This window comes from Protopterus annectens, chromosome 9.part0, assembly GCF_019279795.1.
Source record: "Protopterus annectens isolate FY-2018-M chromosome 9.part0, PAN1.0, whole genome shotgun sequence".
In the NCBI taxonomy this organism is placed as follows: Eukaryota; Metazoa; Chordata; order Ceratodontiformes; family Protopteridae; genus Protopterus; species Protopterus annectens.
Genome location: NC_056743.1, coordinates 1,415,803,740 through 1,415,820,599, shown reverse-complemented (window position 1 = coordinate 1,415,820,599; position 16,860 = coordinate 1,415,803,740). Strand labels below are relative to the sequence as shown.

The 16,860-nt window shown below is 40.9% G+C and overlaps 1 protein-coding gene across 1 annotated transcript in view; it reads left to right on the top strand.

Annotated features, from left to right (window-relative positions):
• Nucleotides 1-16,860, top strand: part of LOC122812096 (ADP-ribosylation factor-like protein 3) — a 369,684-nt gene that overhangs the window by 303,660 nt on the left and 49,164 nt on the right. Inside the window, exon 4 of the mRNA XM_044084375.1 lies at nucleotides 13,458-13,508. Coding sequence (XP_043940310.1) covers nucleotides 13,458-13,508 — 51 coding nt within the window. The remainder of the gene's footprint in view (nucleotides 1-13,457; nucleotides 13,509-16,860) is intronic.

Sequence of the window (16,860 nt, the reverse complement as noted above, 5' to 3'; positions counted from 1 at the left end):
GGCAAGAGCCTTAGCAATTAACTGAAATCTCAGGGGTGACAGATGAAGACCATCTCTAGCAAAGCATCGAGATCTGTCGACCATATCATCCCAGGCTGACAGATACTGGATCCCTTTTGAATGACACCAGAAACTAAGCCAGTTGTTGAAATCAATCATTTTTTGTTTGTACTGAGGTATCATCCTAGGTGAAGGTAAAATGCTGCTTAAGGCTAGGGACATACTGCCTGAGACACATAATCAGAGAGCTCAGTTATGTCTCTCTTCATATAGTCCAGTGAGTTGCATCTCAGGTCATTCACACCAACATGGACTATGACAGAGTCATAACAGTGCCTGTTGTTGAGAGACTTGAGTGCATGTGTGATGTGGCAGATCCTGGCACCTGACAGCTGACTGCGACTTTTTCCTTATCTAGCCTGGTGAGAGGGACATCTGTGTGTCTCACAATTGAGTCGCCTATGACTAGGATGCTTGTTTTTGTGTTATTCCCTAGGAGCTTGACTGGTGAGACACTGCTGTGTGATATATTATGTGTACTACGTTCTGCAGAGGATGTATTATGTGAAGCATGCTTGTGTTTGTGTTTGGGAGGTCTCTGATGTTTAGGTAAGCTTCTGGTAAGGACCTCCGCATATGTAGGTTTATGTGTTGTTGGTTTGGTAGGTGCAGGAGGTGAGGTGTGCATCCTGACAACCTGCTTAGTATCAGGTGAACTGACTGGTGAGTGAGACAGCTTGGATTCTAGGTTCTTGATATAGGTGCATCGCTCACATAATGAATTTGTGTGGACTAGAAGAAGTGGGTTGTCAGTGTAGATGAAGCAATTGCTACATTGTCTCAGGATGCCCATGGCAATCAGGCTGGCTTTAGAAACTGTGGGAAATTGTCTGTCCATAACACTAGGTAAGTTGATGTGGTCAGAAAATAGGGAGAGGACAGGAAAGACTAGGTAAAGTAGAAGACAGGAGAAGTGGACAAAAAGTATGAAGGGCTAGTGGGTAGGTACCTCAGGAGCTTGAATGTATCACCTGTCAGTGAGGGACAATCACAAGAACTCACCGATGGAGCACCAGCAGAGTACTAAGGGGAAAATTTGCAGGCAGAAGTATTTGCATCTATAACCGTCAATGGTGCCCACTGCTGCTCGGCAGTGCAAACAAGAACAAACCTGTGAAAACACTGTGCTTATGTATCCAAGTGTTTTGTTAAGAACTATCACCACAGCAAGTTCAGCAGCCTGCCTCTTCCATGAATGAGCAAGCCAGCATCAACTTCTCACTCATACCCTTCCCACCTGTCTTCTGCTGATGCTGGGTCTCTAAGCAATCTTGGGACATTGGGGTCACTGTCAGAGATTTATTCTTCTCTGCCATGAAGGCAGACCTCCATATCATCTTGCCATCTATTCTTTAAATCCAGTGGGACCTCAGAAGCTGGTCAGTTTATTTGCTTAAAGATTTATAACCTGACAAGCAACAGTTACAGACAGAACTTGTGTCTCTCGTTTCTGCACTTCTTTTGTCATAGTGATTGTCAATAACTCCAGCAGGAGTTTTTTTTTCTTTTCTTTATTTTAGCCTTAAGGTTGGAGTTGCCTGCCTGTTACCCAAAGAACTTATTAGCTTCAACATGCACAGTTATGTCAAAGCAGCAGCTTTTAGTCATATATTATTATTTTATTTATTTATTTATTTAGAAATTAAGTTAGAGTCACCGAGGTCATTCAAGTGCCACTTTATCACTAATTATATATAGCTGGAAGTAGGGCTGCACTATGCCCTTGTAATTTCCATTCCTAGCTTTCTGATTAGCCTAAAACAGCTAAATATTGCCACATTTAGCATTTAACTACCACAACACTCTTTACATATGTAGTGCTACTCTTCTTCATGGTTGATAATCTTAATTAGCTGTGCTCACTATACAGTTCTTTTAATTTAGCCAACAAAAATGTTCAGATACATGCCTTTTCCTTGTTATTTTGGGAATGTCTTTTGTGATTATTTCATTACTTTTCCTCAACAGGAAGCCTTATTCATTATCAGTGAGACTGTTTCAAGTGTCTGTCACTGATTAAACCTTTATGTCTATGTCTTATGACCTGCCTTCTTTTGGTTTGATTCTAGATGATAAGCATAAATACCTGCACCACTAATATGCCTAGAAGAACAAACTGTTTTTCTAAAAGGTATGTACAGATGCCTGCATCACCACTGACATCATTGCAATGCTTTTGTACTGAGAGGTAGGCAGACAGACCTGTGTCACTTCCTATAACAGGAGGAGACTCTCATGCATATGTTGCCAATAACTGATCTGTGATAGCTGTACAAACCAGGAGGCAGCTGCAACCCGCAGACTCATTCATTTTGACTGGCACTGATACAGGTATCAACATAACATATGGTAGTATTCTTCACCCAGATATACAGAAGCATTTATCTGACATCTGCCTCACTTAGTTAAAAATGTCATATTAGTTTCATGACAAATGCTGATAGCATTACTAAGCCTGATTTTCTTCATTAAAATTGTGCAGATAGTTCAGGTATTACACTTTAGACTTCCACATATATTTATATATGGGATTACACTCAGAAACTCAAATCAGTAGCTCAAACAAAGTACTTTGAGCTGACATTTGTTCGTGGTTCACTGGTTGCTTCACGAGAGACTGAGAATGTAATAATCACTTGGTAATGAGTTGTGACTGGTCCAAGGTTGTGCACCTCTGAAAAAAGCAAGAGTGAAATGTTAAATTATGTCTCATGATCACTTCATCTGCAAGATGCAGCTACCTTGTATTGAGAATCCTAAAGTAAGGGGGCGTGAGGGGATGAAGCTCCCACATGGGGATGAGGGAGTTTGTTTTCCTGGAAAAACATATTCTCTATAAAAAATGAGCTTGAGCAAATGCATTACAAGAAAGTTTATATTCCAGTTGTCATTTACAACTGACATCATTTAGTGCAATTACAAGCTCAGATAAGTTGAGGAAATATAGTAGATCCTCTATATATAAAATACAAGCATTGAGACCAGAAGTCTTATTTAAAAATGCAGAAAAATGTGGTTTATTGTATACAAACGAAATAAATGTGTTCTTCCAAGTAAAAGCAAAGCCTTGTAGTTTAATATAGGTTGTTTGTTTAACTCAGTCTTATATTCATTCTTGTACTGCTGGAAAACCGTCTCCATTGGTAAGCCTGTCTGTATTCCTCTGCTAAGAACAATTTTCATTTTCTCCTTCCAGGTCTTCCTTTAGCTTGGTTGATTCTATTGCTCATAGCTACTGATCTGATATTGTTAATCCTCGTTCATTCCTTACTCATGGGTATCGGTTCCGAGCTCGGAACCGAGCCAGCCATTTTCCAAGCTCACATCAGCTTCAAACTCTCGAGCTAAACTCTTACCCACAATCCCCCTCTCACTGTTACCTCAGATTTCATTTGCCGCATTGCCATTCGGTCGTGTCAAGCTACTTCTCTTGAGCTAAGTACAGTCATTTGTTGTTTAATAGTTTTACAGATTACTTTTCTGTCAGAAAAGTTCATATTTTATTGTTTCTTACCCTATCACATCTAGCGTATATATTTTCTTCAGGTTTTTCTGCTTCTTTCTTTACCACTTTTACCGCAAGGTATTCTATCTTTACCATCATTGGTAATCTTTTTCCCTTTTCTCTCATACCTTCGGGTACTCTCTTGTACCATTGCTGGTACCTTTTCTATTAATTAATTTGCTGTCATGGCAGATAAGAAAGGTAGTCCTGGGTTTAAGTGGCGTTCTGATTATAGACACAAACTGCCTACTTCTGATGCACACTCTTTGTGTGTTTATTGATTGGGAGCTTCCCATTTGTCTGTTGACCCACCCTGTACTATTTGTGAGAACTTTTCTAATAGAACCTTGTTGGAAAGGAAAAACAAGCTGTTACTAAAGGGACTTCTAAAATCTCCCTTTTCAGAGGCTATTTCTGGGTCAGAGGCCTCAACCCCTCCTAGAGCCCATAAGAAAATCTTGGATGTTCCTACTAAGGTTAAATCTTTGCCTTCGTCCCCGGCTGGGGACTCCCACCAACCAAAACCTAAAAAGACTAAAGTTTTGGCTCCGGAGCTCACTCAGTCAGCCCCTGTGCTTTCGGTGCCTAGACCCTCGGCACTGAGGCCTTCAGCTTCATTAGTGATTTTGGCTCCATCTTCTCCTGCAGCCTTCTATATATCGGCACCGAGGGGCTCCTCGGTTCAGACTATTACCACTGTATCGGCACCGACCGTCCAGTCGGCGCAGACTTTGACCGCATCGGCTCCGAGATCTTCCTCAGAACTGATGCCCTTATTGTTGACTCCAGTTTTGTTGGTTCCAGCTTCGGCTCCAACAACCACTTTGGCACCGATCCCTGTGTCGGTGCAGACCATGACCTTGGCACCGATGACTTCTTCGGTGCAGACAACAGTAGTCCAGTCTCTCTCTGCACCGTTGTCCTCAGTGCAGACAGATATGATGAGCACTGAGTCTGCCTCTTCCATGGACAGGCCTCTTTCTCCCTCAGTCTCCGTGAGGTCCACTAGAAGCCTTTCCGAACATGATGTGTTGTGTCTTGTGGACCAGGTACTTTTGGCCAGAGGTATCCCACCCCTCAGGAACTATCCTTCCTTGGGAGGTGATATCTCCAAAGACCCCTTCTTTTTCTCCTCCTTCATTGCCTTTGAAGTCCATGAATATAGCACAGTCTTCCCCTTCTGCGGTTCCCTTTATGGATCTCACTAAGGAACTGCAGTTGCCTTCATGGCAGGAAAGTTTTGCTATGACCCAGGATGTCAGTTGTGACATGCATAGTTTGCTGCTCCACAGCCATCCAGGGAATCCGGGTCGGCAGGCTGTGCCACTTGGGGGAGGGGTGACCCCTGTCCTAGACATGCACTCCTCTTTTGGTGGACCAGCCTTCCAACTGATGGAGAAGGCTTTCGCTGCTGCTGGCGATCCCGGAATTTCTATACCTCTGCCCTCCTCTGGTACACTGGTTTCACAAGACGCACCTAGCGGACACCGGGTGCAAGGGCCATAGGACATATTCCCTCAGGAATCCCCTTTTCCACTGTCTTCTCCAGCTTCTCCCACTGAGGAGGTCCACCGGAAAAGTTCATGTAAGAGGAAGCACATAGACTCTACAGAGGCGTCTCTCACCGAAGACACAGATTTCGATGAGGAGGAAGGATCCCCTCGGTCACCCTCTGAGGTATCCTTTGGTGATATCCTCGAAATCCTGAAACAGAGAGGTGAGTGGCAGTTCTCTAATCTGACCTCGGAGGAATCTGTGTTCCTGCAGGCCTTTAGTGCCCAGCACCCTACCTCCTGGTTTACTCCACCTGCCAATGAACTTGTCCGGCTCATCATGCAGCATGCTTGGAAGGCTCCTGATACCATCAAAGGTATTCCCCAGAGGCCAGATAAGATCTTGTCCCCTCCTGCTTCGGATCTCCATTGGTCCAAAGGTCTTTTTGTGAATGCTTTGGTGGTGGCAGCCGCAACAAAAAAGGATCTGGCAGAAGAAGAAAGCCAGCCTGTCCATCCGCCTAACAAAGAGTCCCAGGCCCTGGGCAGGATAGGGAAGTGCACCTTTGCTTCAGCAACCTTTGCTATCAGGTCCCTGAATTATATGGCACATTTTACCAGGCTTCAAAGGGATCTGGTTTCTGAGTTCTCTGAAAACTTGGCTGGTGCTGTGTCTGATGAGGTCCGTGATAAAGTGGCCTCTCAGCTGGCCACCATTGAATCTATATCTAACTCCTCTATGTGACTGATATCTCACACATCAGACGGAGCAGCTAGAGCAGTGGGTTCAGCTGCAGTCTTGAGACGGCACACCTGGATGTGCTTGTGCAACTTCACGGAACCCTTTAAGTCTTCGTTTCTTAATGCCCCCATTGAGGCCTCCTCATTATTTGGGCCCAAAGTTAAAAGCACACTGGCCAGATGTGAACAGGACGGTAAGACCCTTTCTGCCATAGGTGTCCATTATTCTTTCAACGTGCTTTCTCCCAAAACCAAAAGAGTGAGAAGATACGGTTCAAGAAATCTCAGGGTCCTTTCCATGACACACAGGCCAAGTTCTCCCCCAGAGGCAGAGGGGGAAACTCACAGGGAAGATGCTCCTTTCAGGACAGAGGGGGTCCACGTAACCAGGGTTCCAGGGATTCTTTCCCTGTTCAATCCTACCAGTGCTCCTGAAGAGCGGCCTAACTCCTTTCCTATGGAGGTGGTTGGGGACGCTTCTCCTTGTACCCTTCTGCCTGGCTAACCATCACCACTGATTCTTGGGTACAAAGGATTATAACCAGAGGTTATCATATCCCCTTCAATCTTTGTCCCGTCCCTTCAAAAATCTTCCTGACGTTCCACCCAGTCAAAGGGAAGAAGCAGCACTAGAGATAGAAAAGCTGCTAAGAAAGAAAGTCATCCTAATAGTCCCTCCAGACCAGATAGGATCCGGATTCTACTCAAGACTATTTTTGGTGCCAAAGAAAACTGGGGACTGGAGACTAATTTTGGATCTCAGTGTAATGAACAAGTTTGTGATAGTACAAAAATTCCAGATGGTCACAATACAATCTATCCTCCAGCTTTTGGAAAAAGATGATTGGATGTGCTCTATAGATCTTCAAGATGCATACTACCACATAAAGGTGGACAGGCCATCAAGAAGATTTTTTGCGCTTCTGTGCAGGAGCCAGTCACTACCAGTACAGAGTACTGCCCATCGGACTCTCTACAGCCCCCAGAGTGTTCACAAAGTGCATGGCAGTTGTCACAGCTCACCTGTGACTTCAAGGATTCCAGGTGTTTCCATACCTAGATGACTGGCTCATTTCCATCCCCACCAGACATCTACTGGAAAAAGCCTTGGCATACTCTCTCCTCGCTGCTCAAAGGCTAGGCATAACCATAAACTGGCAAAAAATCCAATCTCACCCCATCTCAGTTGACAAAATTCATAGGGGTTATCTTGGACACAAAAAACTGCAGAGCTGCTATTCCAGAGCACAGAATTCTAAGGATAAAGCAACAACTAATTCCAATCCTTTCAAGGGAAAAATCCACAGCTCACTCATTTCTACAGCTGTTGGGTTCCATGGCTGCCTCCATCACCATTGTTCCCCTGGCCAGGTTTCACATGAGGCTTCTACAATGGCTACTGCTCACCCAATGGTATCCTTTTCAGCATCCTCTTTCAGCCATGATTCCAGTAACCCACAGGTGCAAACAGGATTTAAATTGGTGGATGACACACAATCTCTCACAATGGTCTCGCACCTTCTCCCCCAGCAACCCAAGGCCACAGTGACCACGGACGCCTCCCTGATGGGGTGGGGGGGCTATGTCAGGGACAGACAGTCCAAGGCACTTGGTCCGAACTGGAGGCCCATCTGCATATAAATGTTCTAGAGCTGAGGGCGGTGCTTCTGGCGTTGCAAGCATTCCATCTCCTGCTGTCATCTGGGACAATTGCAATTCAATCAGACAACATGGCGGTGGTCTGGTACATCAACAAGCAAGGTGGAACCAAATCTTACACCCTTTGTCGAGAGGCCATGAGGATATGGCAATGGTCGATGGCTACCAACCGTTTTCTTCTAGCAACGCACATTCCTGGGAGTTCCAACATGATGGCAGACAGACTCAGCAGGTGCATTCTTCAACCTCACGAGTGGTCCCTGAATCCCTTGATAGCCGCGGAGATCTTCCACTTCTGGGGCCGTCCTTGCTGCGACCTCTTTGCATCCCCAACCAACTACAAATGCAGCAACTACTTCACCCTGATTCCCCTCCAGGACAGTCACCCAGGGATGCTCTAGTCCACGATTGGCCCTCGGGTCTTCTTTACGCATTCCCACCCATTCCTCTCATTTCCCAGTTTCTGAAGAAAGCCCATCGGTTGAAGAGCAAGGTGATCCTCATAGCACCATATTGGCCTCGACAGATTTGGTTCCCCTTCCTTTGGTCTCAACTACTAGATCGACCATGGATTCTCCATCCAACCCGGGAGTTGATCTCACACCCACAGAACCTGATTCATCCCAACCTGAACAGCTTGAAGCTAATGGCTTGGCTACTCCAATTCCCTTGATTGCAAGGCAGAATGATCTTTCTTTACCAGTACGTGATATTCTCATTGCTTCTCATAAGTCCTCCACTAGAATTACTTATCTGAGCAAGTGGAAAAGATTTACCTGTTAGCTGAAAGATAAACAAGTAGACCCCTTTTCAGCACCAGTATTGATAATACTAGACTATCTGGCCGACCTGTTTCAATCGGGTCTATCGGCCTCTACCATTAGAGTTCATTTGGCTGCAATTCTAATTTTCATGAGGGTGTCAAAGATTCCTCTCTTATGTCCCATAAATTGTGCAAGACCTTAATAAAAGGTGTGAATCATCTGAAGCCACCTTTTAGAGAACCTATTCAACCATGGGATTTATCATTAGTTCTATAAGCTCTGACAATGTCACCTTTTGAACCAGCCTCTTCTTGTGACCTCAAGTATTTGTCATGGAAAACCTTGTTTTTGGTCGCTATTACTTCTGCCAGACGTATTTCTGAACTTCAAGCTTTATGTATCAAGAGTCCATACTTGATTTTTCATAGAGATAGGGTGTCTCTGAGAACTAATCCGTCATTCCTGCCCAAAGTGATCTCTGAAATGTCCATTAATCAAGCCATTGAATTGCCAGTTTTTTTTCCCAATCATTCAGAGGAGAGTATTGCCTACATACCCCAGATATACACAGGCAAATCCATTTTTACTTAAACAGAACTAAATCTTTTTGTAAATCTGACCAGTTATTTTTGGCCTTTTCTGGACCTAGATTAGGATCTGCTGTTGCTAAGGTCACATTAGCTAGATGGTTGAAGGACTGTGTGACCTTTATTTATACACAACGTAATATCTCGTTGTCTATTACCATGAAAGCTCATTCAACAAGGTCGGTGGCAACTTCTGCTGCCTTCCATGCCAGAGCTTCTTTACATGACATCTGTGCAGCTGCAACTTGGGCTAAGCCTCATACCTTCATCAATCATTACAAATTGGATTTGGCCTCCAGGGAAAGAGCATCTTTCGGTTCTATGGTGCTCAGGAATGTCCTTCCATGAGAGCCTCCCAGGAATAGAGGTAGCTGGGGACTCTGTCCCATGCGTAAGGAATGAACGAGGATTAACAATATCAGATAAAGAAGTTATGTCTTACCATAACATTCCATCTGTATTGTTGATCCTCGTTCAGTCATTATGACCCTCCCTCCTTCCCCCTCCTGTGGTTTCTATTGGATCTCACCATCCAGTTCTCTTAGGTTATTTGACCAGAGGTAGCCTCTACCTTCTTTGACTTGCAAACTCAATCTGAGGTAACAGGGAGAGGGGGATTGTGGGTAAGAGTTTAGCTCGAGAGTTAGAAGCTGACACGAGCTTGGAAAATGGCCGGCTCGGTTCCGAGCTCGGAACCGATACCCATGCATAATGACTGAACGAGGATCAACAATACAGATGGAACGTTGTGGTAAGACATAACTTCTTTTTTTTAAACACCAAGTCCCCTTTTTGCAAAGGGTAAATGCTTTCTGGTTGGGCTTCTTTCATTAATATTTAAACAAACCTGCTGCCCATAATGCAGATTGGTATCTTTCTGCTCTTAAAGAAACAAATACAACTTATTAGAAACACTACTTAGAAACATGGCTGTGTGAGCTCTGTATAACACTGGTATAGACATTATTTTCACAAGTTTTTATGTATTTTTGGGTCACTTGTACTCTTCTAAATGGTGAGTATCACTATGCCTCTATATATAGATACATGTGTGTGTATGTGGATATATATATATATATATATATATATATATATATATATATATATATATATATATATTTGTAAGAGTATGTAGTTGTTATGCATAACTGTAGCCATACTGAGGCAGGGATCCTGAAAGCATAGATGTTGACATGAATAGTGTTTCTTTTTTATTATTATAACAGATACCTTCAATGTCCTCAAGTAGAATATACAGTTTCTACCCTACAGTGATTAGACTTCTGAACTCAGGCACTAGTCCCAAGGGTCTGGACACATAAGTCAATTTTTATTTATTTGTGCAATATCTGCTTACATATATTCCATGTAAGTGCAATATTTATATATTATATCCATAGTCAGTATTTAACCCACTCAGGTGCAATATTAGGCAAATAACTTATGCATTGCTCAATCTTTAGTGTGTTTTTGTATTACTCTAAATAGGGTAGTTAATTTAACTCAGGGGAGTGTATTCTTTTTGTACATAAGTGTTGGTAAATATCTCTGTTCTTTCTTGCATGCATTGGGGGTAATATTGTATTTGTTAGTTATGTTTATTCCTCTACTTGTCTGTGTTGTTTCACTTTACTTTGTAATCTCAAGAATTGAGCTGATGCATTAAATTTAATTTAGGCTACACGTGTCTAGTTCTAAATGACAATAAAGTTTACTTTGACTTTGACTTGACTTTGACTTTTAACTTTGATATTTTCAAACATGTTGACCTCTACAGTTGTGACTTTCGATAACGTTTTCTACCTAGTATGACGACTTACAGCATACTGGTTTCATATACCACTCCAACTATGCTATTTATAATAGTCTTTCTGATACAGAGCATTCAGTGAAAATTGCAAGATAGACATAGCCAAGCTAGGCATTTAGAAACCACAAGCCTCCACTAAAGAAGATTTAAGGTATTACCAAGTGAACACTCTATCTTTGTTGGGTCTTTCTTCCAGTTTTTACCGAATGCTTTGTCTGTGTGACCTTTTTACCTTTTGGTTTGTTTGTCTGATTCAAAACATGAGACTCTACTGAAGGTTATGCTAGCGGATGAACGTCTAGTCAAGAATATATCAAATTTTATGATTTAGCCTTGCAGTTGCAAACCCTGAACAAGATGATACAGCAACAAACAACAGGTGGAGAGTAGCCAAATGAACCCAGATATCACACAATCCAAGTAGCAAAAAACAAAAATCTCAAGATTCAACTGTCAGAAATATTTTGACTAAGTACTGATCAGCTAAAAAAGTATAATTTGGGTTATATAATGAAATTTAATAGACACTCATCTCAAATTAAAGATATTATTGAGAGGAATTGGACTATTCTAAATTCAGACACTAATGTTAAAAAAATAGTTGGGAGAAACCATTTTTTTATATATAGGAAAGAGAAGAACCTTAAACAGTTATTATGTTACAAAGACCTAAAGGTTAATGTAAAAGAAGTATGTGTAAAGAAAAAAAGCACTACTCCATGTTATAAATGTGTATACTGTAAGTTCATTAATACACATTCTGAATTTGTTCATCCTATAACAAATATGAGATTTGTGTTTAATGCCTTTGGTACATGTGATACTGAAAATATTATATATCTGGCTAACTGTATAAAATGTACAAGTTTTTACATAGGAAAAACTAACTGTAAATTTAAAGAGAGAATTTTGTCACATTTATCAGAAATTCATAGGAAAGTTGAAATGGATGCCCTTAGTCAACATGTTTTACAGCAAGGAGATGATCATAGTTTTACATTTAGGATACTTCAGAGAATTTTTAAGAATAAGAGCGGTGGAGATATTATTAATGCAACTGAAAGGGCAAGAGTGCAAGTGGGTACATTTTTTTAGGGCAGATGCACCACAAGGTTTGAATGTTTGAGATCTGCATTGATTATTCACAGTGAATTGAGACACTACTCTGAAAAAATCTAGCTGAAAAATAGAAAACAGAAAGTGAGTAAACTTCAAGGTTATGATTTATCATCATACTAAGCTCTCCTGAAAGATGTACTGCCATGTTAAAGACCTTACAAAAATATAATTTCCGCAACTTTTTGAGCAACAGAAATAAATTTTCTTCAGAGCAGAGGCACAGAATTTTCTTTACTCCTGGATATCAGGTAAGACGATCCTTTTGAACACTCTTTGTCATGCTTTCTTTCCTGAATTAAACTCTGTCAGATGCCAGGTCTACTAATGTTTGTGAAAATGTCTTGTTCTGTGTTTCCTAATCAGGAATACTGTTCAAATGTGTCTCCTTCTCAAACTGCCTTCATGACTGTGGTCACCCTGTGGTACTTTCACTGCATTCTGGTTACTTGATTGTTTTTAATACCACTCACTCCCATTACGAGGAGATTTCTGGCTGCCTGAGTCTTTTGTTATACCACTTATTTTAACAGATACAACTGTTTGTCTGGAAGACAGCTTTCCAGGGCAGTCACTTCTATCACAAGGAGGTTTTATGTTTCACCTTCCTGTCTTACTTATCCTAAAACACAAATTTGCCTAATTGCTTCCAGTCCCTCTTCTCTGGAATTAGACACTGATGTTCAGGACATTTCCCTTTTCATGTATTTGCACATTATATTCTATGCAATGTTAACAAAGCTCATACACTGCATAACTCTTGTGGGGGTTATTGCAACCAAGAGGTCAGTCATTGAGTCCTATGTGATTGAATCACAATAATATAGTTTCTTGCAACTATAAAGGCAGCAGTTCTTTTATTCCATTGAGACCTTATTCACCCAAGACTACAGTGTCACCTAGGAATACTACAATAGAGTAGGTCTTTTGCATAGTATTTTTTTCTGCTTTTCTAGATGTTTAAGTTAGGCATCACTTCTAGACTGCACTCTTTTCAGAAGCCTTAGTGATGAAAATAAGTTGGAGACACCACTATATTCATTCTGCTGGTGGGCCTTTAGATAGCCAGATACAAAAGCCATGGTCGCTTGCCATAATGATAGATCTGCGAGTAGAGTTCTTTCAGAAGGAACTACCCCTTTGTCCTTTTATTCTTTCTCTTGACGATTGTTTTAGATTAACTACTTTGTCTTGGTCTAGAAATGGAAAGATAAGAGGGTGTGGTATGTGAGAGAATAAGTGGATAGACTTAGCAGCCAGGAGAAAAGTATTAAGTGCTGAGTGGTCCTGATGCTTGTCAGTGTCAGTCATAATAGTTTCCTGCAAAAACACCTCTGCTTACAACTCTAGTGATAGGGTAAGTATCATAATTTTTGTCTCCTCTATCTGACAATACAGCTGTGGTCTTCATTCCACCACAGCTGATAGTTATGGCTGACTACTCTTTTTGCTAGGCTGTATTCCCTTTGTTAGTTGTCTTGAAGTTCCTATGTGTTTTAAGTTTTATGCTCTTTAACTTCCCTGTGCCATTCATTGTTGATGTAGAATGTCATGACACTTTAAGCAGATTTTTTTATAAATTACAGACTGTCTTCTGAATAAACTATCTGCACAATTACCATGTAAGATATTTTATATTGTGTCAATCAATTGTTTATGTTTCTTATACAGTAAGCAATGGAAACTGTGACAGATTTATCTCACGTCTGTTTTCCCTTCTAGATCTATGTGATTGACAGTGCGGATAGGAAGAGATTCGAAGAGACTGGTCAGGTAAATAGGACAGCTGAATGCAATCCATGATGCACACATTTTGATATGTGGTAGCTGCATAATCTGTTTTTGGCCAGGAGTTTGAAAATTACGCTTTACTGATTTATGATTTCCACACATTCATAAGTTCATAGGTGTGTACTAGGCTAATGGCCCTGGAGCCTTTACAAGCCTAGCCCAAAAAAATTTCCCTGACACCATGCCACCCAATGTCAGTTTACAGTGCATTCATCCAATAGGGCAACTGAGTGATCCCTGGGGTGAACTTTCTGTTACCCATCCACTTGCCTAGATTTCTCTTGAAGAGGGCAACACAGTTCACCCATCACAGTTCTGATGTTGCTTGCAGGTTCAGTTTTTAGAATGCTAAGCTGTATCCTAGTACTGGACAGTGCTGTATATGCTGGACGGTGCAGTGGTAGCATTGTCGCCTCACAGCAAGAGGTTCTCTGGTTCAATTCTCGGCTGGGGTGCCTTCTGTGCAGAGTCTGCATGTCCTCCCTGCATTCATGTGGGTTTTCTGCGGTTGTTCTGGTTTCCTCCCACATTACAAAGACATACATCTGGAGCATTTCTTCCTGGGCCTCTGCTGAAAATTGGCTTTGTTCCAAGTTGGACTTTCTCGGTAAACAAATAAATAGATGCTATATATGTGGTCATAAGCACTTGTATACAGTTTTATGTACACACTGCTCATATTGTAGAAGACACAGTTTAACCCTTGTTAAGTAGATGTGTGGCTTTTTATTCTTGTAAATGTACTTGGCTAGGATGACAATGTACAGGTTTTGAGAGACAGACCCACTATAACTCCATGCAACATGGAGTGTATGTGAAATGTCATTCAGATGAATTCAAAGGAAATTTCTTTGCTTTCTCATTCTTGTTCTTTATTTCATGCATTGGGTATGTACAGAAAAGTAAATAAAACTACCTGGATATAGATGCATTCATCGTATTTTGTTAATCTTGTCCATGTCCAGACTCTTTTCAGGTATGCATTTTTTAATTTCATTATAGATCTATGTGATAAGGTGTTCATTTCAGTTTTACATATAGATAATGCTTTCAGTCTGCAAACCTGTGGCATAGCAAGTGAATACTAAAGGTTGATTATGGGAGAGATGTGGGTAACAAATGCCAACTTTAGGCATACAGGTTATACATTACTCAACACATTTGGGAGAAATATACACATAGTTTGGATACAGTTGCAGTATTTTGTTTCATATCCAAGGATTTCATGCCTCTTCAAAAGATATTTCATTAACTCTTACTTGTAACACATCAGCCTAATAATATCAGTGCTGTAGCCTCAGTCTTCTGAAAAAAATTTCTTCAGCATCCGAGAAATGTAGCTTTGCCTTTACGTATTGGTTAACAGGCATAGTGAAATGAGGTCAATTTCATTCCTTAATGTGCATAGAGAAGCTCCTACTGTAGTGAAGGAAGGCTTACTGCATGTGTTAGAGACACTGCTGAAGAAGGAAAGCTTGATCATGTTAAGACTAGCTGTCTCGGGAGTTGTGACTTTAAGCACCTGACTTTATTCATCAAGAATTGGAGCACTGCCTTTCATGGAGGCAACTTTCCTCAAGGGATGAAGTTTTTCTTTCACTAAGCCCCTCTCTCTCTCAGTCCCCTAGGTGTTGGCACACATTATTTCACTTCTCTTTCTCCTTCCCACAAACGCTGGAGTCCACTCATTGAGACTCAGTCCTACAATGAGCTGCACCCACATTATGTGTTGGGGCCTAATTTCTACACTAAGATGTAGATGCCTTCCATTATACACTGGAGCTTAGTGTTTTACTAAACCAGTTCTCTAAGTAAGCATTTATAGTGTTAAGGATAGATTGTCAAATGTTGCAGGATAAATTCATCAAGCAGAGGGAAAGATCCTTAAGGTATCATATGAATCATATGTTATTACCAGGTTCCCACTGTTGCCAGAGCTCATTCTATAATGTTTATGCATCTCTAAGAGAAATGCTTCACCTGCATGCATGACTGTGCCTATTAGCGATATTGTATGATAAATCATTCTTCACAGGGTGGGCTATATATCAACAAGAAAGCTGTCACTTGGCTAGGAATTTTTCCGTAACCAGGAATAACAAATGAGTTACTATCCTTTAGCTCTAATTGACTTTCGGCATAATGTATGTAGGCTGGTCATACTTTCAGTTTAGTTTTTAATAGAACCCTTCAATCACCTGAAATGCAGCTAACCTGGATCTACTTCAAGAATATTTTATTTTTAATCATTTTATTTGATAACTATGATTCACTCAGACTTGTGTGTGTGATGAGTATACTTTTTTTTAAAGAAAAATGAATCCATTACTTTCTAACTATTAGCACCGCTGTGATCCAACCAGCCTATTCATTTTTTTTCAGGTAAAAGCTGGTCATAGGGGAAGGGGAGAGCATCATTTATATTGCCATCAGGTATTTTTATACTGACCTTCTCTCCTAATTCCCATGGCAGACTGATGCTGCAGAACCCTGACAGCACCACCCCAGTAAATCTTACATGCATCACAAGTTGGTAGGATGCACACATCTCATCCACTACATGCTGTATACCTGCTTCTCCTGTTGTCAGTTATGCAATGGGGCTGGCTGCATTCTTCCTTCAGGATGGGTGAGCCAACATCAGTCACTCACTCTCCTCCTCCTCTGCTGGATCTGTTACTATGCAGGTCAGTAAATGATCTTGAGTCATCTGGGTCACAGTCAAAATGTTATTACTGTGTGCCATGCAGCCAGTGAGTTAAGTATATGTTAAAGTATTAACGCTGACAGATATTTTCATTTTTTATCAGACACTCTTTAACGTAAGGTGTTTAAACTTGTTAGTATGTATTAATCAGCCTGTTTCTGACTCATTACCTTTCTTCCATCCTAATAACTCAATCACACTTGCCCAGTATGCAAATATTAAACATTAAAACCAATTAAACAATTAACTATTTAAAATTAAACTCACTTAACAAATGACCAATAAGATACATGAGAAAATACATAAAACACCCATGCAAGTAAAACCTAAAGGAAGGTCATAAAATAACCTTCTAACTCGGTTCTAAGGTTAAACTTCTAGGTACAGTAGTTCTGTATTTCAAAATTAACTGTGTCGCCTTATATTCTAAAATATGTGTAACTTTCTGGTCATCCTGACTATTAGGGGAAACTTGTAGTAAAGAAGCTTTTAAACTGCTGATGGAAGATCTGCATGACATTTCATAAAATATGTTGCAGCAAAACTGTTAATATTGTCTCTAAAAATATCCCTCATGTGCTACTATTAACTTTGAATTGTCTTTTAGTTTCCCTACATATGGAAGGC